The sequence below is a fragment of the Dama dama genome, chromosome 11 (genome assembly GCF_033118175.1).
Source record: "Dama dama isolate Ldn47 chromosome 11, ASM3311817v1, whole genome shotgun sequence".
Classification (NCBI taxonomy): Eukaryota; Metazoa; Chordata; class Mammalia; order Artiodactyla; family Cervidae; genus Dama; species Dama dama.
The window spans coordinates 9654195-9678177 of NC_083691.1; the positions used below are offsets into that span (position 1 = coordinate 9654195).

Consider the following 23983-nt stretch of genomic DNA (forward strand, 5'->3'; position numbering starts at 1 on the left):
AATCTCAGTTTCATGTTATTTTCCCACAGAACAAAAGGGAGGAACACCTGGAGCCTTTTATGAAAACTAGCTCTGGTTCTGAAAATGAACCAGCGTGTGGTGGGACTCGGGTCTGTGGTCATTTCCGCCCTTGGTAGCAGGCTCTGGGCAGCGAAGCCACGTGGGGCAGAAGCTGGGGACAGTGGGAAGAGGCTGCCGCACCTGCTTCTGCATCTGCTTCGTGGGGCCAGAGCTTCGGGGGTTGGGAGGAGGGCGTGGGTCTCCTGTCCTCTGGCCCCGAGGAGTGGGGTGGTCCTCCAGCCTGACCTGGGCCTCCCCACATCAGCTTTCTGGAGACTCACGTGACAGTTCTGCTCAGGCCGGATGTGTGATTATGTTCCATAGATTCCACCTGATATCTACCATATGTTTTTAATTAAATATCATGACCATCTTCGCATGTCTTTCACTGATTTTTTAAAATTTCTTGAGCTGTATATAAAAATACCAATGTGCTTGAATTAGCTCCAGCACTTGGCGAATTACTTTTTTTTTTTTCCTCCACTTTCGTAGGTTGAACTTCACTTACAGGTTTAAACTCATCCGTCACTTTCAACTCATCCTTCTCTATGGCCCTGGACAACAGTCCACAGGCCCAGAGCAGGAGCTACCTCTCCTAGCACCCCCAAAGCCCCTCTCATTTGGCAGTTTAAGCATCGGAATCTTTGAATAATTTCCCATTATTTAGGAAATCTCAAATAAATAAACTACTCAGGTCCAGCAGTTTATTAGAAATGTTTCGCTGTCTAATCGGTCCCAGAAATAAATGGGAGTGTTGAGAGAAAGGAAGTGGGAGAAAAGGAAGCACAGAAGAAACGGGAAGTAAAGACCCAGGGGAGGGCCTGTCCACGCACAGCCCTCGGGGGCCCACTCGGTAGTCAGAGGCCACGACCCAGCCTGGCTTCCCAGCACGCAGCCCTGGGAAGGAGCAAGAGTGACACAAACACAACCTCCTGGGACATCTTTGGTGGCCCACTGAATAAGAGTCTGCCTGCCAATGCGGGAGACACAGGTTCGACCTCTAGTCTGGGAAGATCCCACATGCCAAGCGGCAACTGAGCCCGTGCACCCCAACTACTGAGGCTGTGCTCTCGAGTCTGCGTTCCCCAACAAGAGAAGCCACCGCCACGAGAAGCCTACACACCACAACGAAGAGTAGCCCCAGCTCACCGCAAGTAGAGAAAGCTGGCGGGCAGCAAAGGAGATCTAGCAGAGTCAAAAATTAGTTAATTTTAAAAACACACGACTTCCTGGGCTTTTCTCTGACCAGTCTCTGGACACCAAGTCCTCGGCTCCTCGGGGGCCTTGCTTCATCAGACAATCCCCTGCTCTCCTGTATCATCAACGGTCCTCACTGCTGGTTCCTTCCTATCACCGACTAAACACACTCAACACCTGCCCACCTTTAAACAAAGGCAAGAAGACTCCTGATCCCAAGGCACCGTCTAGCTGCCACCCTCCCTTCTTTAAAGGCATCTGTACCCTCACCTCCACTTCAGGGGGACCCTTCAAATCCACTGGCTGGCAGTCTTCTGAGCCTACCACCAATTTCACAAGCACCTTCTTGTAACTGAGCCCCAAAGAAACAGTTCAGCCTCATTTTATTTACCCCTTATAGAGCTTTGAGTAATACTGACCACCCCTTCTAGAAATACTCATTTTCCCCCAGTTCCCATCCACCTCTCCAGATGCTCAGCCCCAGCCCCCTGAGTGCCTCCTTCCCCCCTCCCCTAATCGGTGACGCTGCAGCGGACTCTGACGAGGAGTCTGAGGTGACAGGACCACCTCCGTGATGTCACAGGCTCTGCCATGTGATGATAACACTCAGACATCTCCCCGGACTTCAGACCTAGGGCTGCTCAGCATTCCTGCCCAGATATCACAGGAGCACCTCAAGCTCAGTGTATCCAAACTGAACCAGCGGTCCCCCTCCACCCTCAATCTACCTGGTTGTCTATGTTCCCGTCCCAACAGAGAGCGTCAGCATCCACCCAGCTGCTCAGCAAGACACCCTCGTGTCACTCTGGTCCTTCCCTTTCTTCACCTCTGCACCCATCTCCCAACATTCAGCCTAGTTTTTCTTCTGTGAAAGAATGTACATGTGGGTCCCCAGGCCCCATGTTCCCATGTCCCTCCATTGTTGGTGTTAGGTCTCTGCCCTCTCACCCTACACCAACACAGACCCTACAAACTGAGCCCCCTGACTCAATATCTATGCCCTCCAATTACTCCTCCTTCTGCACACATCAAGGAAACTTTTAAAAACACAAATATAAGAACCTTTTTCTTAAAGTCCTTTAATGACTCCTACCACCCTCAGAACAATGGCCAATGCCTTTGCGTAGCTTATAATGCTCTGGTGTGACCTGACCTTATCCACCCCCACTACCTCATCTCACCTTTCCCCTTTCACATGATGGAACCCCTCCCAGGATACTGGAATTCCCGGGGCTTCTGCACAATAGTAGGGGGTCTACAAACACCGGTGAAGCCAAAGTGAGAAGCAATAAACGCATAACATCAGAAAAAGCCTCACCAAGGAGTTTTCAAACTGGGTTCTGAAGGATGAGAAAAATTTTACCCAAAAAGGTGGGAACACAAGAATTTTGAAATATGGTACAAAGTTGCTCCTTATTCCAACTGTGAGAAACTAGAGGTTTGATGAGGTTGGGGGAGAAGATAGTAGAAGGAAGTGAGATTGGAAGAAACGTGTGCCAAGTTAAAGGATTTGGGTATCTGTCCTCTCTCTGGTTGTCTGAGAGGAGGACGCTCTTAGGGAGAAGATCCATGGCTACCACTTACTGCTTACTGCCCAGGCCCTCACCCCTGGAGGTCTGCCTGGATTTACTGGTGATGGGAAACTGGACACAGAGTCTGGAGGGAGGGGGGCTTGATCAATTCATCCCCCAGACCCTAAATTTCACTTTACTCAACACTTGCCTGAGAACAGAAACACAAAATATAACAACATTTCTAGAAGGCAATAGGCAACACTTATCAAGTTAAAGATGTGAACACTCTGACCCAGTAATTTCAACCTATGAAATTATTCTATGGCACTAATAGGATGACCATGCTAAAATACAGACACAAGGGTGTTGTTTATTGCATTAAAAACAAAAATGGGAACAAATTCACTATTCTTCAATATTGAATTTTAGCCAAATTCTGGTGTGCACGTGTGCTAAGTCACTTCAGTCCTGTCCAGCTCTTTGCAACACTATGGACTGCAGCCTGCCAGGCTCCTCTGTCCAGGAGATTCTCCAGGCAAGAATACTAGAGTGGGTTGCCATGCCCTTCTCCAGGGGAATCTTCCCAACCCAGGGATGGAACCCACTCCTCTTATATCTCCTGTATTGGCAGGCAGCTTCTTTACTGCTAACACCACCTAGGAAACAGCCAAACAATAAATATCCATTATTGAGAGGAGGTGATACATCTATACAGACTGATATCGAGCTAAGCCCACAATAAATTTTTTAAGTTATGAGAGTGTAAATGGTACCATCTCATTTGTATTTTTAAAAAACCCCTAAACTCTAAATCAGGACACATCAAAAATTAACAGGAAAAGCTAACACAGCACTTCCTGAGTTAGACTTGTGGGGTCCACAGGTACATATTATTTAAGAATGACTTAACTTAGACCAGCAGTTCTCAAAGTGTGGCTCCTGAACCAGCAGCATCGACATCAGCGGGCAATCGGTTAGAATGCAAGCTCTCAGCCCCACCCCAGACCTACTGCAGCAGGAATCCGGGGTGTGGGGTTCTCCAGAGGACTGAGGCCCGCCAAAGCTTGAGAACCCCCCACCTGGGTGTCTGGGAACAGTCCTTGAACTAGGTGATAAACTATCACTTCTGGGTCACCATGCCACAAAGACTCCCATTCACACGTGGGGTTTCTCAGGAAGGGAAGGAAGGAGCTCTTAAAGCACAGTGAAGAAAAAGACCAAAAAACTCTCCAAGTCTCTCGGAGGCCAAGACTCAGTTTGGCTGGGCCCCCACACCTGGCAGTTCTAAACATCGCCGTCAGGGAGAATGAAGGCAGCCAGGAGGGAGCAGAGGCCAGGCACGGACAGGTCAGAGGACGGACCTGGGCCTTGGCAGCAACGTTCAAGATCTGAGCCTGTGGCTGCCGGGCAGGGAGGGGAGGCTATTTCAGAGGTGGCTGCAGAAACAGGGACGGTAAACTGAGAAGTTTAGCAAGTGATCCCCAGCCCCTACCTGAGGAACCATCCCCTGACCGGCAGAGAAGTTGTCAGATTCAATATTTATAAACAAACACTTGGCATCTTTTACTTCCAGCAGCACCAGGGCCTCCGCTCATTTTAAAATGATTGTGCCACCGAGGGTCAGCGGTCCATCTGGCATCCACTCTCAGGTCTGTGTGTCACGGTACTTAGCGTGCTCTGAGCGCACGGAGGGATTACGCCTCCAGCAGATGCTGGAGAGGCCCCAGCCATGGTCTGCAGCAGAGCCTCCTTCCACCGTCGCACTTCTGTCTCGGCATCTCTGCTGCCCGGCCACTGCCAAAAGCCTGGCACTTCAGTTTGGATGTCGACCTCCCACTAAACTATGGACAAAGGGAAGGGGAGTGTCCTCCCCCATTCCCCTTGAACTCAGGGTCAGACCTTTGAGGAAGCAGATGCTTGTCTGAGAAGAGTCTGGCGGTCAGCACAAAGAGAGGACTCCCCCATCTCTCCCTGGAAGGGCTTCCGGAGGAGCTTGGACACTTGGTCTCAGCGTGCGGAGCCTGGGTAATTGCCGAGCTGACCCTCTGGAGCCTCCTGGCCTGCTCACCTTTCACGATGATGCCTGGTGCAGCCCCACCATGAAATGTGCTTATTAATCTCACTCATTTGACACCGCGCTCTTCTGCCCTGAGCTCAACGTTAGGAGAAAATGATAGGGATAGATTCTGCTCCTGTCAGACTCACCAAGACTTTCAGAAAACCAGACTATCAAAGGCCATCTGCCGCCCACTCACCCAGCATTCATGGTGACCCTGAAGGGGCCCCGCAGAATGTTAAAGACACAGATCCACACGAGGGAACAGCCAGAAGACCCGGGTTTCCGCCCCCCACCCGGAGAGTCACCCTGGCGACGGTCCTCCCGGAGACAGGCGCGCACCAAGCCCCTGCCCTGATTCACGACACGCTGCTTCATATCTAATTCATCAAAAGACACTTGGGCTTCTCAAATCAGGAACATTTTTATTAGCTTCCCCAAGAGTTTTATGGCACAAAGCCATACCTAATGATTCTATTTTATGGCAAGTTATACATTCAAACAGTGCTTTGAAGTCAGGCAGCAGGTAAGACTCAAATCTTTGTTGAAAAAAAAAAAAAGATTCCCCTGTTCGTTCACTTTAAAAATGTTTATAAGCTTTCCAGCAGCTGAGAAACTGATGTGGAGAATTGTAACAGGCTCCCCCTTTCTCACATGGGAGTCGGTGTGGGCTGACGCAACAGGCACTGTTCACCATGGGGCTGATTCTGCCTGCCTGTCCTCTCTGCCTGGGGACGTGTGCAAGTCTGAACACATTCTTGACTGGCACACCCTGGGGTTTGGGGCTATCCGCATCGAGTGGCAAGAGGCCAGGGATGCTGTCCCCGCCATGCATGGGACCGCCCTGCCAGCTACTACTATCTGATCATCTGGCCCAAGATGTCAGTAATGCCAAAGGTGAGAAACCCTGCCTTAGGGCTTCTTCTGGACTGGGCATGGCATCCCCCCCCAAACTCACACCTCACATCAGACGCTGATTTTATCACTGTGCCAGGTTTTCAGTGCTGACGAATGAGACTTACATTCTTTTACTCTTATGTATTCTAGGTATACGTTTTCAATGAGCAAGAATAAAACATCATCCCAAACAAAATCAGTTCAGTTCAGTCTCTCAGTCATGTCCGACTCTTTGCGGCGCCATGAACTGCAGCACGCCAGGCCTCCCTGTCCATCACCAACTCCCGGAGTTTACCCAAACTCATGTCCATTGAGTCGGTGATGCCATCCAACCATCTCATCCTCTGTCGTCAAACAAAATAAGGAAAGTGAAAAATAAGACCACGTTAGGGGCTTCCCTGGTGGCTCAGTGGTAAAGAATCCACCCGCCAATGCAGGAGACACAGGTTCGAGCCCTGATCCAGGAAGATCCCACATGCCACGGAGCAACTAAGCCCATGTACCACAACGACTGAAGCCCGTGTGCCCTAGAGCCTGTGCTCTGCTATAAGAGAAGCCACTACAGTGAGACATCCTCACACCACAACTAGATAGTGGTCCCTGCTCACCACAACTAGAGAAAGTCTTCACACAGACATGAAGATCGAGCACAACCAAAAATAAATAAATAATTTTTTTTTAAGTCCACCTTAGAAGTTCAGAACACAAGGCAACAGTCACTGTTAACTAAAACCTCCCAATAGTTCCTCTGCACACTTTAAGCCCCAACCAAGTTGGAATTTATCTACTGAAAAAACACTATAATTAATTCAAGCCATCGGTACTACTGAACACCACCGCAGATGTGTGCTGAAAAGCAAAGCCAATTCTCTACTAAATTGTGGTGATGTGGTCATCACAGCCCTGGACTTGAGTCACCTGATTCACCACTCCTAAGCGCTGGGCCTCCATTACTTCCCTTCTCGGAGCTTGTGTTCTCCTGATCAGCACAGTGGACGGAAGGCAACTGGCCCTCCCAGCCTCCAGGGAATTGTGAGAGCCAGCTGAGTTCATGGGTGGGAAAAACTGCTTTGTAAACTGTAAGAAGCTATATAAACTCATGTCAATATATTTATAACATTTATACAAGACAATCTATGACAACCAAGGGTCTTTCAGATGCTTGGATTCTTTTCATGAAATGTCACAACTAGAAATGACTCTGGAAATCAACTAATCCAACCCCTTAATTTTATAGATGTGAAGGTTGACCATCACAGAGGTCAAGTGACTCAGCTAAGGCTGAGCAACAGCCCAGATGAGCTCAGGTCATCTGCTCCCCAGCCAGGACACTTCCCCCACCTTGCCGTTGATGATGCTTTCCCTCCCTGTTTAAGTTCCTAGAAGGCAGAAACACATCTTACACACAAGGTTCAGAGGGTCTTGAACACCGGAAACAAATATTTGCCAAATCAGTGAATCTTGACTCACCACGTCGTAGCCTGTCGGGGCTCGGTTCCGAGAAGCCACCACCCCGACTCCTGTGATGGGATCCATTGACGTCTCTGGCAAGGCTTCCGAAAGGTCTTTGACTTCAGGCATGGTGGCTTCCTCCTGATTCCGAAAAGGAAAAAGAAAGTACAAAATTCTAATGGAGCATTTAAAGTGAGTGATACAAAGTCTCAAACAGAACCAGAATCTTGGGGCAAATATCCTGAACTCAACTTCATATACCTGGACCAGCTAAGGGAGCCCTGGCTTTATCCGACCCTTTCCTCAGATTAAGAATTCAAGTAGGGATTTCCCTTGGTGATTCAGTGGCTAAGACTCTGCGCTCCCAATGCTAGGGGGCCTGGATTCGATCCCTGGTCAGGGAACTAGATCCCGCATGCCACAACTAAGAGTTCACATGCTTCAACAAAGACCAAAGATCCCATGTGCCCCAACTAAGCCCTGGCACAGCCAAATATATAAACCAATATTCTATTAAAAAAATAAAAAAGAATTCAAGCCACCTCCAGCCCCTGCTCTGCTCAAGTTAGTTTTGAACACTCTCCCGCCCTGCTTTCTGACTTCCACACAGACACCAGCACCTTGTCTAAGGATAAATCAGACATGGTTAAACCTAGCAACACCTTCCATCTCTCCCCCTCACAGCATCTCCTGGCGGAAGAACAGCCCTCCAAATCCACAGCCATGACTACATCCAGGGGTGGGCTGTTGGGGAGGCAGAGCTTTGTGAACACACAAGAGGAAAGTGCTCTGGCCATGGAGGCCGCAGCAGGCAATGGAGTCCAGGCTCCATGACTTATAGCTGGTGAGCAGGCAAGCAAAGGCTCAGGACGCCGACAGCTGCAGTGCTGCTGTGAGAACTAAGGGAATCCCGGAAACGAAGGGCCTGGAGAGGTCCCCTGGCACACAGTAGGCCCTCAACGAAAAGCAGATGAGAAGGGTGGGTGAGGGACACAAAGGTCCAGTGTAATCGGCCAGAAACGTGGTCACTGCTGTTCCCAAGAGGACTGGTGGGTCCCTTTGTTGTGTTTAATCCTAGGGTCATGTGGACACTTACTCAAAGCTAAACACTAACAATGACTGTAATTCTTGTTGGACACTGGGAGAAAGGGAGGGAAATGAAATTATTATTCTGCTGCTGCCTGCCTCCTGATGTGACCGGAGGAGACCAGCAGAATATCAAGAGCACTGGGTCTGGGCAGCTCCAGTGGCAGTGTAGCAGAAAGCATATAAAATGGTAACACCTTATGTAAATAACTTCTAGAGCTTTTTAAAAGGACCAGCAGTGGAAAACAGCATGTTAAATTCTACCTCCTTCTGCAGCGATTACATTCCACTGGCTGTAGTTCTGTCAGATCTCTCAAGGCTGGTTACTGCTGCTAAAGCAAACCAAACACTCTTGTCTAACTAGGCAGCCAGTAGGAATATTTTAAGTTCTCAGCCTAGAATCAGAAAAGGCGGAGGCCATTAAAAAGGACTACAGCCTCCTAGGTAGAAACAACCAGAGGGTGGTATGCAAGTCACTGTGTAATCAGCATTCCCTGGAACCCACGAAAGGGTCCGGAAACAGGCTCGTCAGTGCCAGGGAGCTAATTCCCTGATCAAGGCTAGGAAGCGCCTGGCAGCAGCCACATTCTCAGCTTCTGTTTATGACAAAAGTCAAACTAAGTTAAGCTTTACTTAATTCTACTGAAAATAAGCATCTGGAAGTAAAGGGCAGGGGGGCAGGACATCACACTGCATCACTGAATCGTTTCCTATTTTCAGATCTCATTTACCAGGCGGGTTTATCTGCATAAAGCACAGGGCTCAGTGCTTCCTGCACACAGTGGGCACTAAGTGAATATTTACTGAATGAATCCGCAGGGAAGCCCCCAATCAGGAAGGTTTAGAATTCACTATCTGCACCAGCGGAATCCAAAGCAAACCACTTATCAAAAAGTACTTCACGTGGAAAACTCGGTATTCTTGGTTAACAGGGAAATAACATCGCTGCCCTTAGCAAAATACTGGTATACCTGCTGTTGGTTACCGAAATGCTTTGCAATTAACAACTCATTAACAGAAGGCACTGGATTCTGCCAGTGCTAAAATATCATGCTGTGAATTTAATAAAGAACGTGAGAGGTAAGTTTTTATTATTATTATTATTAAGATAGTGCTGCCTCTACTATCTGAGGTGGGGGGCGGGGAGCAAGGGAATAAATAAGAAATGTTTTATTAGCTGAGAGATGCCCAGTCCTCGGGTCACTGCATCCTGGTCCAGGTACCAACTGCCTCCTCTGATCTGCAGCGCGTGCAAGTTGCGGGGGTGGGGCGGGGGTGGTGGTGCTGACGCCGCTGCTCCCACAATGCACTGGGCAGCCGGGCACCGGGCCCCAAGATGGCTGCGGGCGGCCTCCCGAGCAGACAAAGGAGCCGGCCGGCGGGCGGCGGGCGGCGGGCCTGCAGGCTGGGAGGATGCGGCGGGCAGGGCATTAGCACTGAGCATCTCAGATGCACGCCTCCCCCCACCCCCAACACACACACCCCCCCAGTGGCAGTGCCCTGGGGGATCCAGCAGCCTTTGTGAAATACAGACAAATGACTCCTCGCTGGGGCGGCGGAAGAAAGCGCCACCACCAGCAAAGGAAGCTTTTAATGAGAAACGCCCAAGATATCCATGGCAGAGGCAATCACTCAGAGCTTCTTGCTCTGAATTACATATTTTCTGACTGCAAATTACTCTTAACAGCGTCTCTACCGTCACTTCAATTGACCTTCCTCACAAAAGGCCATTTATTAACTAGCACTCGGCGCTCCCCGGGCTGCGCGGAGCCTCCAGCCCGAAGGGATGGCACCGCGGCTGCCCGGGTCACAGGCCAGGCCTCGGCGAAGGGGAGAAGAGGCCACTAATGGGGGTGGATGAGTGGAGGGGAGCTGCAGAGCAGAGCTGCCTGGGGAGAGGGGCAGAGGAGTGGGGGGTGTTTAAGACCACCATTAACCTGTCTCGCAAGACGCTGACACTGGACTGAAGCAGAAAATGCCAGGCCTGCTTGCAACTGCGGGCGTCCTCCTCAGCTCTTTGCCCAGCCCGGCATCCACGTCCAGCTCCAAATTATAGCTGCACACAGAACGCACCAGCACGCCTCCCCGCGTCTGAGCAGTGCCCAGCAATTACCGACAAAGCTTTCTCCGGCTCCTTCTCAACGGATGCTCACACCACACCTAGGAAGGGGACTGAAGCATAATAATCCCTGTTTTAGAGGAAAGAAACAGAGGCCTGGAGTTCTCAGATGCCATGGGCTGGCAGAAGGCAGAGCCCCAGGGGCCTCTGACCCTCCCGGTCTGGTCTACTTTCCACACACTGGGCAGAGAGAGACCCAACTTCCCATCCCATACCTGATCAAGAAAGCGGTCAGAACCAATTATATTTTAAAATGCCAGAGCTCTCCCTTCTCTAGCAGTAACCCAGTAAATGAAGTGAGGGGGAGAAAAGTATTGAGAGATAAAAGTAACATGGGATTAATTTTCCTCACACCTCAGTTTCGAGATGCAACATTTCCCTCATAAATAATTTACAGCAATAAAAATGAGCTAAGGCCATGTTTGTGTAGGACAGAGGTAAATTTAGGCCTAATGAGGGAAACCCGCGTGCTGCAGAGGAGGGAAGGGGGTGATGTATAGCATGGTGTGAGCACAATCAACAGCACACGGGTGGTGGGGGGGCCTCCATTATCAACTGCAAGTTGCAGGGCCAACGGAGTTGGGGGCGGGGGATAGCGGGAAACTTCTACTGCCTCAGCTGTGGCTTCAAGGAGGGTCTCTGTAGGAAAAGCCAAAAGTTCACCCGGTGTTTTAGATGACAAGACGACAGAGACTGAGATTTCTGAGAACTCTAGAGAGGAGCCAACCTCCTAGTGGATTTCCAGGAAACGTCGGGGAAGGAATGACGATGTAGCAGCACCTGGGAGTCACGTCTGATCGCGGGCGGGGTCAGAAGAGTAGAGAGTACCCTGGCAGCACTGACCTTGACCCGGTCCTCCTAGCTTAACCTCACAGGGCGTCTGGTCCCTGTCTGCCCCGCGCGTGCAGCCAGCCTCACTCGGACCATCGCCAAGGCTGGGGGCTACAGAGCCTTGGTCTGGGCAGCTGTGCCTGTGTCTGTCCCGAGAGGATTTCTCCACAAGGCAGGGGGAGAGAGAGACAGCGAGCGAGAGGATGAGAGTGTGTGTGTGTGTTGTACATCCTGGGACTGAGGAACTGGGATGAAGAGTGAGAGAGAATGAGAGAGAGAGAGAGAGAGAGAGAGTGTGTGTGTGTGTGTGTGTGTGTGTGTGTGGTACTTCCTGGGACTGAGGGACTGGATGGGGCCAGTTAGGGTGAGGTGTGTTTTCCAGGCCAGCAGGAATTTTTCCAGCTGTGCTCAATGAGTTCCCTCCAACAACACTGGGTAAGAGAAGAGCTTCCTGCGTGTGCAGCAAACAGTGCCCGGGGGAGGTCCCAGCCCCCGAGCACGGCAGCACCTCACCAAGGCTGTCACCCCAGGTTCACAGAGAAATGAACTTTAACTATAAAGCCCCTTCACACAGACAGCACACGGCTCCCTTGTAGCTGATCAAAGAATTACTAGGACAGTGTGCTTAATCCCTAAAAGTCAGCAGTGCTGGGCTTAACTGATGCTGAACATTGTTTCAGAATCAAAGGCGTGCCTCCCGGCCGCAGTCTGGGAGAAAACTAAGCTACTGAATCACAGTTGAAAACTCAGGGGAACTTTGATATCATCTCTGTTTAATTTCCCCGGCCCTGTGAGCCTGGGGTTTATCTCGTTTTATCAACTCCTGTACTGAAATCAAAACCTAACTAACAGAGCTCAGACCTCTCTCCACCAAGGCCCTTCCAGCAGCAGGGTAGGGTGTGAGCTGAGGAGTTTAAAGCACTTTTTGCGGGGAGGCAACAACTGCTGGGGGGCAGGGGAATGCTGCCTTCAAAGGAGGCACAGCAGGAACCCAGGGCAAGGAAGGAAGACCGGCTCAGAAGCAGAGCCTGTGCTGCCCACCAGGTCTGAAGGTGGGACTCGCACACAGTTTTGGAGGAGAGTAATATCAAAGTATTGGGGGGCGGGGCAGGTTAAATAGGGCTACTGGGATTGAAATGACAAAACCAGTGGGTTAATTAAGTCTCTACAGAAGGATGAACTTGTGATCGGATTGTCTGAAATTCAAAGTCAAGGGCAGAAAAGACATAAACTGTCTGCCCACATCTACCAGCTTGCAGGGCTGGGGAAAAGCAGTGCATAAATATTTCACTCCCCATGGGAAATGGCCAAAGAGCAAAGCCTCCCTGAGGAAAAGCTGCAGCTGGCCCCTGGCCGGCGTGGGGCAGCTCTCCGCCTGCTTCCCAGCAGCTCGGTGGTGCCGGTGGGCTGCAGGAACCCCTGCTCGTCTCTGTTAGCCCATAACTACCGGTTCCTTCCTGCTGACAAATCTTAAGCAGGGGACAGAAGGACAGGGGAGGAAGTCGGTGGCGAGGCTTCACCCGTGTACCCACAACACACACAAATAACCAAACCCAGCCACCGCAGGCAGCCGTGGCGCATGCAGAGCCCTAACTCCTCAGGAGACTGCAGGCTGAGGTCAGGGTCCATGGGGCACCCAGGCAAACGGCCAGCCAGCTCTGGGCACCACCCATAGGGATAGCGCGCACAGGCTGAGAGGCGGCCACTGTGGAACCTTAGGATAGCCTCCTGGTGCCTCCTGTACTTTGGCCTGGACATTTGATCCGAGTGACCAGTCAGAAACCAAATCGTTCTGACAAATGCTGTCGAGTACCATCTGGTGGCAACAGGCCACAGGCTGCTGGGAAGGCTGCTAAGACACTGGGGAATGAAAGCAAGTATTCTCCTAAGCTCCTCTGGATCACAAAGAACTTTCCAGCCAGGGAATTAACAATGGCGAGCACTTCCTTTTTTTCCAGTAAAAGTCTGTTACTTCTAATAGAAGAATCTGGTGTACAAATGCATCCACCCCATCAGACCTCTGCTTAGACTGGCATTAACCATTTGAGAGCCAAACAGATTTATCATAAACCATGTGAGGTGGGCCTGGAGTTTGGGTAGCTGAATTACAGTGCAGTGCTGGATCCCAATATACACTCTCCCAAAATAAATCCAGATCAAGTTCTACAGCACGCCTGTGGCCAAAGGCCTGCCCCTACAGGCCCAGCTCTGCAAAACCAGGGAGCCTGGTGCTGAGGAAGTGGGGGCATTCTCCAGTACACTGTGAGCCCCTCCCCAACTTGCTCACAGTTACTGCAGATGAAGGTCGTCCTTACCCACTCCCATCAGGTCTTAGTGCCATAGTGCCCCCTGGAGAGAAGGCAGAAGGCGGACCCCCATGGAAGGCAGACGCCCTACAAATGAAACCATCCCAAGAGGCCCAAGAGCCGGCCGGCCGTTTGCCTAATATTCAATGACAGGAAACGGTCACAGCCTTAGCTTGATGGCCAAAGTGTCTGCTGAGTAAAAATGCTAACATGTCACCTCAACATTGGACAAATGGGCCCTGAGGCCAGAATTGTCAGAACACCTGGCTTCAGGTCAGTAGACACCCCACCTCATCACCACCCGCACTCTTGACTTTCACATGGGCCTTAAGAGTTTCTTTGGTCATGTAATCATTCTATCTGTGTGTGCTGATGACTTCCAAATTACCTCCAAGGCTGGGATTTTTCTCCTGAGACTCAGATATGTGTATCCGGTGCCCTGCTGGCTATTGTCACCTGCGTGTCCCATTGATACCTTCAACCTGGCTGACCTCACCATCCTCCCCCTGGGGCATCTCCACATCCCTAGTGCCGAACAGGATGTGGTACACAACAGTCAGCCCACAAATGTTTGTGGAAAGCTCTTGTACTGAGTGTGGAGCAGCGATGAAGACGGGAAGCCCGACGTTCTCCAACTCTAGCATGCTTGAGTCACCTAGAGAATTCATGAAAACAGAGTCCTACACCCACTCCCCGAGATGCTGACTCAGTGCCTGAAAAGCTGCATTTCTAACAAGATCCCGGTAGATGCTGAAACAGCTGGTCCACAATCCAAAGTCTGAGAACAAGGCAGTAGGTACTCATGGGATGTTTGATGAAGGAAGGAAATTGAGGCGGGGAGGGAGAAAGGGAAGAAGGAACCTGAAGGTCATAATCCATGGGGAACAACCTCAGAGTAAGTCCTTCAGACTTTCCCTCCCTAACACAGGTTTCCCAAGAGCACCCAGTCCCTCCCCTATGGCACCCACCCCATCATTCAAACTCTGGGTCATATCTCCCACTCACCCCAAACCTTCCTCACTGACCAGCCAGACAGATGCTGTCACTAAGAATCTTGATGTTGTCCAAGGACATGACCTTAGCACATGGGCACACAAGCACACACACACACACACACACACACACATAAAGAAACACGGTCTTGCCTCTCAGAAGGTTACAACACTTTCCCACGCAGAGCATTCATTGTTCAAAGGTATATGCCCATCATAGTACCTAGTCTGTAGTGAATACTCAATAAATTTGCATCATCAATAAATAGACTATGGATAAATGGATGGACGGATGGGAGGATGGATAAATGAAGTCCCTGTCCTTCTCTCAAAACTGTCTTGTGTTCCCCTGGACTAAGGAGCATGTAAAGCAGCAGAAGCAATGGTGACAGTGCCCCGCTGGGGTCACTGAGCCTGGTGCAGGACAAACGTCACAACTCCAGGGCTGAGCCACCTGCCGACCAAGGGAGGTGGGACCTCGGTACTCTGGGCAGTTCCAGAAGTGGGTCTGCCTTAGATCCAGCGAGTGGGCTGGATGAGGACCTGGCAGGGGGCTCCGTGAAGACTCCCCGTGAGGTCTTTGTAAAAACTACAGCTACCCCCCAGGTTCTGCTCTGATTGGTCTGGGCTGGGGCAGAGACTGGACAATGCACTGCCCCGGTGCGGCAGCACTGTGCTGGGTGGCACAGCGACAGGTAAATCATGGCCACCACCCCCGGGGCTGGAGGAGATGTCCTCAAAGAAAGGAACTGTAAATGAAGGGGACACCCCCTCCTGCTGGGGCAGGGGGTGGGGGGTGCGCTCAGGGAGCTGGCCTTCCTGAAAGATAGAGGGTGCAGAGGACTGCGAGGAGTGCGGGTAGAAGACGAGGCAACAGCGGCGGCATGAACGGGCCGGACTGTCTGGGAAACTGTGAGTAGCAGAGGGGCTCTGAAATAAGCTTGTGAAATGCTTCAACAAACAAAACTGTTCAAAACCTGTCTGCACTTCTCTACTTCTTCTAAGGTCTAAGTAATGATGAGGATCTACAGGAAGGAGCACCCCAGTAGTCGGAAGGGAGATTCCCAAGTCTTGGGTTCCCATTTCCTCTCCTGAAGCTGAACACTTCTCAAGCCATCGCCACCTCCTGTGGACCTGGCAGGGCCTCTTTACGCTGTTAGCTCAGGGGAGGGCTGGGTGGTAAAGTAGAGGAATAGAAAAGGTGTGGGCTTTGGACTCACAGGAACCAGGGCTTGAGCTGCAACTCTGACACAGCTGTGTGACTGCAGGCAGGCAAACTGAACTGGGCCTAAGTTTCCACTCCTATAAAACTGGAACAATGCATAATGTTTTCTTTACAGGGTTTTAAAGTATATAAAGAACTTGTAGAACTTCCATCAAAAGAAACAAAAGAATGGGAGAAAATATTTGCAGACCATATATATCTGATAAGAGGCTAAAAATCCAGGCTTCCTTGGTGGTCCAGTGGTTAAGAATCTGCCTTGCAATGCGCGCTTCCCTGACAGTTCAGTTGGTAAAGAATCCGACAGCAATGCAGGAAATCCTGGTTCAATTCCTGGATCGGGAAGATCCCCTGGAGAAGGGATAGGCTACCCACTCCAGTATTCTTGGGCTTCTCTTGTGGTTCAGCTGGTAAAGAATCCGCCTGCAATGCCAAGAGCCCTGGGTTGGGAAGATCCCCTGGAGGAGGGAAAGGCTACCCACTCCAGTATTCTGGCCTGGAGAATTCCATGGACTATACAGTCCATGGGGTTGCAAAGAGTTGGACACGACTGAGCAACTTTTACTTTCACTTTTCACTTTGCGATGTGGGGCATATGGGTTTGATCCCTGGTCTGGGAAGATCCCACATGCCAAGGGGCAACTAAGCCCATACATCACGATTATTGAGCCTGTGCTCTAGACCCTGTGCTCAGCAACAAGAGAAGCACCAAAATGAGAAGTCCATACACTGAAACTGAAGAAAGTCTACATACAGCAATGAAGACCCAGTGCAGCCAAAAATAAACGAAAGAAAAACAAACAAACAGAATATATGTGAGGTTAAAATCCAAATCTATAAGGAACTCCTACAACAGAGCAATAACAAAAAGCAAATAACTTGATGAAAAAAAAGGGGGAAAGGACTTGAAAAGGCTTTTCTCCAAGGGAGATATACAGATGTCCAAAAAGCATCTGAAAAGATGTTCAGTGTCATTACTCATTAGGGAAATGCAAACCAAAACCACAGTGAGATATCATCTCAGACCCCTGAAGACAGTTACTGTGCTACGCTTAGTCACTTAGTCCGACTCTTTGCAACTCCATCAACTATAGCCCACCAGTCTCCTCTGTTCATGGGGATTCTCCACGTAAGAATACTGGAAGGGGTTGCCATGCCCTCCAGATGGTTACTGGCAAAAACCAGAAAATTAGTATAGCTGAGGATGTGGAAAAATTGGAAACCTGGGGCACTCTTGGTGGAAAAGTAGATGCAGCAACTATGGAAAACGGTATGGTGATTCCTCAAAAAATTAAAAGTAGAATGACTACATGATCTGGCAATTCCACTTCTGGATGTATACCCAAAAGAACTGGATACAGAGTATTGAAGAGATATTTGTTTATGTTCACAGCAGTATTATTCATGATAGCCAAAAGGTGGAAGTAACCCAAGTAACCACAGACAGATAAATGGATAAGTAAAATGGGGTCTTTACATACAATGGAGTACTATTGCTAAAAAGGAAGGAAATTCTGACACATGCTACAGTGTGGATGAACACTGAAGTTGTTATGCTAAGTGAAATAAGATAGTCACAAAAAGACAAATACTACATGATTCCGTTTATATGAGGTATGAGGTACTCAGAGTGGTCAAATTAATAGAAAGTGGAATGGTGGTTGCCAGATGCTGGAGGAGGAGAAAATGGGAGTTGCATCATGAGCACAGATGGCACTTCAATGCAGGAGTTAGGAATACCAACTCTCCGAGTCGTCGGAAATCCGAATATACCTTATAGGTGGCCCTCCAAATGCATGGTCCCTCCCATACTAGGGGTTCAACTTACTGGGGAAGGTGTAGTACTGCAACAGTTATTAATGAAAAACTTCCATGTGTAAGTGGACCTGCGCAGTTCATATGCATGTTGTTCAAGGGTCAACTGTACAGAGTTTCAGTTTTGCAAAATGAAAAAGTTCTAGCCGTTAGTTGTACAACAACATGAATATACTTAATGCCACCAATGCATTAGGTAGCAAATTAGGATGGCAAATTTTATTTTGTGTGTTTCACTGTATTTTTAAAAAGCATCTGTAACTGTGGTCCTCAAATTTCAGTAAGCATTAAGTACAACCTAAGATTCTTATTCAACAGGCAGATTCTGGGGCCCCTTCCCCAGATATTCTGAGTCAAAGTCTGGGTTTGAGGCCTTGAGATCTGCATTTCAATAAACATTCTAAGGATATTTAGCTCATTAAGAATTCATTTATTTCTCTCTCATAAAGGATCAAAGGATATTCTTTTGAACATTTTGCTGGGCCGATCAGTACCTGAAAAAAAAATCTGCGTGTGTAGAACAATCTCATAGCCACAGGCCCAACAAGATGGCCCTCCAGTTTTCAGGGGAGTCTGAACAGCTACAAAGCTCGAGTATGTGACCCCTGGGCTCTGGGCCCGCAGGCCTCTCACATTTCAGCCTACACAAGCTCTGCATCTCGCCAGAAGTGTGTTGTGTAAACCAACGCTTGCCCACAGGATGTCCCCAGCAAAGAGGTAATGTCAAGCACACCCTGCCTCCCAAGCAGTGGGGGAGAAGAGATCTGAGGCAGGCAGCTCCACTGCAAACAGTGCAGACAACTCAGGGAAACCACAATTCCCAGTGGTGGCCCAGTGAGCAGGAGGCCAAGGAGAGCCAGTGGGGCCAGGCACCGCAGGCCATGGAGAGCCTCAGATCGAGCCAGGACAGCCTGCAGAGAAGCAGCTCATTCAGGGAACCCAGGCCTCCCCTCCCACAACCCAACGGGCAAACAAGACCCTGCTCACTCAGCCGCAGCCAGCTAAACGCAGTGTTCGCAGCCCATCGCATCCAGCCATGCAGTCGTTTGTTATCTTCGTCGTCGTAACAGCATCTTTGACATTTCCCATGCTTGACTCCAGCACCATCATTGCTTTTCCGTGTGGCAAGGACGCCGCGCTCTGAGCACGAGGCATGGAGCACTTTCAACCTGCCATGGCAGCAGGGCCCAGGATGCTTGGATTCAGATGCCCCACCCCCAGCCCCCACTCACCCCTTCCAAGGCCCTGAGAGCAGATCACAATGTGCTCACGTGGTCCTGTGGTTTTGTAAAATGTACGGCAAGATATTCTTGCATTGTTTTTCTTCCAGCCCCTCCCACCCACAACAAATTGTCAAAATGGCAGACCCACAAAACTAGGGTCTTAGACCCCTAGTTAACTGACTAGGGGTTAGGGTTAGATCCCACTTAAATTTAGTGAGGATCCCCCCACCCCCTCCACAGTGTCGCACACATTCACATACCTTAGCTCGTTCAGCCTTACAGGGCAGGTTTTACATTTAGGTCTCTTTAATAAATAAGCAAATGGCGATTCTGAAAGGTCCCAGGAGGTTCCATGACTAGCCTAGGGTTACCTAGGTTCCAGGAGATATCCCCAGATTCCAAGTCCAGTGTTCTTTCTACTCCCATCCTTTCCTGCTGCTGCTGCTGCTAAGTCGCTTCAGTTGTGTCCGACTCTCTGCAACCCCATAGACGACAGCCCACCAGCCTCCCCCGTCCCTGGGATTCTCCAGGCAAGAACACTGGAGTGGGTTGCCACTGCTTTCTCCAATGCGTGAAAGTGAAAAGTGAAAGTGAAGTCACTCAGTCGTGTCTGACTCTTAGCGACCCCATGGATCACAGCCTACCAGGCTCCTCCATCCATGGGATTTTCCAGGCAAGAGTCCTGGAGTGGGGTGCCATTGCCTTCTGTGCCCATCCTTTCCTAGTGGCCCTCGGTAACAACCACTAACAGAGAAGCACACTAAACATACTGAAGCTACTCTTCTGATTAACCAGTTAACAAACCCTGAATACTAACCACTAATTTTTACTGACCACTTGCCCTGTGGCAGGCACAGAGCTGAGCACTTCTGTTATATTTCTCTTACTTCTTACTGTAATCCTATGAGATAGATACTATCATGAGCCTCACTCTACAGATGAGGAAACTGAGGCTCAGAAAAATTCACTAATTTGAGTAAGAACACACAATAAGGAGAGGCATAAGCTGAGGTCTAATTCTGACGTCCTTGCATTTAATCATGGTGTACTCTTCCATCTAGAAATGGGGTTAAAGCTCACCAGTGGAAAGGAGGCAAAGCAGAGAAATGCCTTTAGAATAAATCAGGAGTCTGGCCTAAAAGCTAGAAGGAAGGAATGAAAAATGCGGATTAGAGAAGGTGATTCTGGGCTCAAGTGAACCAGTAACTGCTATGTCAACTGCTTTGCACAGGTCTTGGTGCCCAGGTCCCAGAAGAGGCCCCATCTCTCAGAGGCGCCATTTAAATATTCTATGCAAGGAACAACATCTTGAAATAGCCAGTTCAATTTCCCACAAGCAAGAAAGGTGTCACCTGTGTCCTGTGCTAACTTTCTGAGTACACTGAGTTTTTGAGTTAGTCTAGGCTTCCACTGAGCTCATCTCCTAACTTTTCTAAGGTTTTTCTGGTGCAGCTGATATGATTTTCTTGCCCTGTTAAAATGAGATGAGATCCAGCCAGCTGTCCAGAAATGTACAATGAGATTATATTGAGAAGGAACCACCAGAGACAAAGGCCTCTAAAGAGATTCCAGCTTGCTGTCTGCTTGTGGCAGAAAACTGAGCGAGGGCTGGTTCATGGGTGGGGGCAGGGAGCAGAGAAGGGGCAACAGCCATTCCCTTTTTGCCCTCCAGTGGGCCTTCCTCTGGGCCAGGCTGAAGAGGCTGTGGAGGGGTAGAGAATACAAGAATCATTTTTAACGGTTGGGAAAGGCTGATGATCTAGAAAGAGTTGTGTGTTGGTAACAAAGAGGACAAAGATGCTCATGGGTCTGCCTTCTTCACTTGGTCCCTGCCCCTGAGCCTCACTTGCACTGGAGTTCCCATGCCATGACCATCAACAGGCTCACCACCCTTCAAGGATGGTACTCTGGGTTCTGGGTGCCTCGACCAGCACGTCACCCTGCAGACAGGTGCCCTGGAGTTTGGCTGTCCTCTTTGCTCTGCTCAGGTCACAGATGAGGCCGCAGATCATGCCCGAGGCTCAGGTGCAATCTGCTTGGCACCCACGTGACCATAGAGAGTGGACCCCGGGCCCCACCAGTGAAACGACGGTCCAGGTCTGTGCAGGTGGCCGCCGCGCCCCGGCACAAGTGGCCCGCCTCACCTTTCACCGGACGGACGTGGCTCTCGGCGACCTCACCTGCCCCGGCCCAGGGGGTCGCTGCTCGCCCCCGGGTCCCCGCGCTATCCTCCCGCCTACCGGCGGCAAGGCCAAGCCAGGACGCGAAGCCGCGGCGCGCGCAGGGCCGAGCAGAGGCCGCCGGGCCTGTCCCCGCGGCTGGCCGGGCACGGAGCCCGAAAGGCCTCGGCGCAGCCCGGCTCCGCCCGCCCGCCCGCCCCTCGGCCCGGGTTCCGCGCCCGCCCGCCCGTCCCCAGGAGGAGCAGGGCCGGCTCGGCCGAGCGTCCGCGGCGCCCGGCCCGCCCGCCCTCACTTAACTGTTCCCCGCTGGGGCGGCGGCGGCGGCGGCGGCGGTGGCGGGTCCCGGCTCCGTCTCACGCAGAAGCAGCTTCTCATCGCCCGGGCGGCGCGGAAGGGGCCGGGCCCGGGGCCCAGGTGGCGGGGCCGGCAGCTCGAGAGCGAGCCTCACCGGGGAGCGGCGGCGGCGGCGGCGGCGGCAGGGGCGGGGCGCGGCCTGGCGGCGGCAGCGGCGACAACGGCGGCTGCGGCTCCCTCCGCGGGCCGCGGCGGCAGGCCGGGCTCCGGGCCTCCCGGCTCTGGCTCTGGCTCCGGGGGAGGCGCCGGGCGCCTGAGGCTGGCTCGGGCGGGAGGAGGGAGCGGGAGCCTTCGCGTCCGGAGCCCGCGCCGCCGCCCGGTCGGCACCCCGCCTCCCCCGCCGGCCTCCCCCACGGCCTGGCCCGTTAGCCCGGGGAGGGCCCTGGCGCCGCCGACCCGGCCTCTCAAAAAAGTCCGCAGCGGCCCCCCGGCGCAGCCCAGACCCCAGGGAGCCCCGGGCTTCTTGGAGCCTGGGCCCCGATTTCCCCCTCCCCCAAGCTGGTCTTTTCCAGGGACCCGCAGTCCCCTCTCCTCTCCTAGGCCTCACTATAGCACTATACCCTACACCAGTCCTTACATCCCTGGAAGCCCCCGGGCCTCTTGGAACCTGAGATAAACGTTACACACCCACACGCACCCCGCACACACCCACATGCCTCTTGCAGGGACAGGGACACACACACACACACGCCCCTCTTGCAGGGACACCCAGCCCTCCTACACACACACACACACACACACACACACACACACACACCCCTCTTGCAGGGACACCCAGCCCTCCTACACACACACACCCTTGCAGGGACACCCAGCCCTCCTACACACACACACACACACACACACACACACACCCTTGCAGGGACACCCAGCCCTCCTATGCTTTTCCGGACACACACACACACACACCCTTGCAGGGACACCCAGCCCTCCTATGCTTTTCCGGACACACACACACACACACACACACACACACCCTTGCAGGGACACCCAGCCCTCCTATGCTTTTCCGGACACACACACACACACACACACACACACACACACACACACCCTTGCAGGGACACCCAGCCCTCCTATGCTTTTCTGGACACACACACACACACACACACACCCTTGCAGGGACACCCAGCCTTCCTATGCTTTTCCAGACACACACACACACACACCCTTGCAGGGACACCCAGCCCTCCTATGCTTTTCCGGAAGCCCCCAGGCCTCTTGGAACCTGGGATAAACGTTACACACCCACATGCACCCCACACACACTCACATGCCTCTTGCAGGGACGCCCAGCCTCTTGGAATTTGGGATAAACGTTACACACCCCACACACACCCACACACCTCTTGCAGAGACAGGGACACACACAGGACACGCGCACACACACACACACACCCCTCTTGCAGGGACACTCAGCCCTCCTATGCTTTACGGGACCCCAGACCAATCTTTCAGCTCAGCTCACTCCGGTTCAGGAGACCCCACCGCCCAGCTGACCCAACACAAACTTAGCCTGGCCACAGTCCCCAGTGCCAATACAGGCCTCTCAAACTGACCCCAAATTCCTAGCAATATCTGTCTCCCTCTTATGCTACCCCACAGAGGACCAGAGCAAGGACTGTGAAGCTAGCTTAGGGGAAGTATCTGAAAGTTTAAGCTGACCTATGGCCCTACAGTACTTGGGAAAAGGTGCAAACCAGAAGATAAAATGGAACTGGATGAGGAGAAGGATCCAGAGCTTGGCCTTCAGCTAGAGTGGCTAGTCGGTGGTGCCAGCTCTGCACCCTTAACCAAAAATGCCCTGCACAGCCCCAGCAAGGCACTCTGAGGCAGTACCAGCATGCTGTTTGTTAGAGGTGAGGACCGTGCAGGACTGATTAGTATCAATTTGCTAATGTCTCAAGTCTTAATTTCCACACATTCTAGGCTTTTCTAAAATAGCTGTTTGATCCTTAAAAAAAAAAAAAAGAAAAAGGTGTTCGGAAGAACTGATTGTTGAGGGAAATGTCCTATGGGGAAGCCTTCCTAGTGTGTGCATTCTAAGCATTTTTATCACTCAGAAATGCCACTGGTTCAGATGGTTTTACAGGAAAGTTCTAGCAAACCATTAAGGGACAAATAATCTCTATGTTATTTAAACTGTTACACAGAAGAAAAAAGTTTCCCATTTCACTTCTCAAGTTTAGCATAACTGATACCAAAACTGACAGAGATAATACCAAAAAGGAGAATTACAGGCTAGTTTCAGAACACTAGTCCCCAGAGAATTTAATACATGTTTTTTTTAAAAGGAGGTTTTGCAGTCAAATAACTTGAGAAAGTGCTGCATGCCACATATAGTCTACCTTTTAAAGTATCACAGTAAGTATTATTAAGGTCTCTGTGATCTCCAAGAGTAAAGAAACCTGGTATTTCCCAAACTCATCTGAGCCAGGACCACCTTTTCAGAGTTCACCAATTAATCTCTAACCTGTGAATCATTCCTCTTATAGACAGACCAATCTGCTTAAGTATATAGTAGTTGCAAAACTACTAAATAAAATTTTAGCAATCTGAATCCAGCTTGCTCTAAAACAACTCAAAATCCACCATAATCTGGCAATATTTATTCCAAAAGTACAAGGATGATTCAACATTAGTGACTGTAAATTCATTTCATTGGTAAGAAAAATAAAT

The 23983-nt window shown here is 50.9% G+C and overlaps 1 protein-coding gene across 4 annotated transcripts in view; it reads right to left on the reverse strand.

Annotated features, from left to right (window-relative positions):
* MVB12B (multivesicular body subunit 12B) overlaps positions 1-21390 on the reverse strand; it is a 185148-nt gene extending 163758 nt beyond the window's left edge. For 2 of the 4 annotated variants that reach the window (XM_061154639.1, XM_061154643.1), the window contains exons 1-2: positions 21248-21390; positions 7195-7317 (exon numbers count right to left, since the gene is read on the reverse strand). In XM_061154639.1, the coding sequence (XP_061010622.1) occupies positions 7195-7317; positions 21248-21325 (201 nt within the window). In that variant the 5' untranslated portion in view covers positions 21326-21390. Of the gene's footprint in view, positions 1-7194; positions 7318-18534; positions 18669-20914; positions 20986-21247 lie in introns of those variants that run through there. The other 2 variants (XM_061154641.1, XM_061154640.1) reach the window with 2 other exon arrangements.
* Between the last annotated feature and the right edge of the window lie 2593 nt (positions 21391-23983).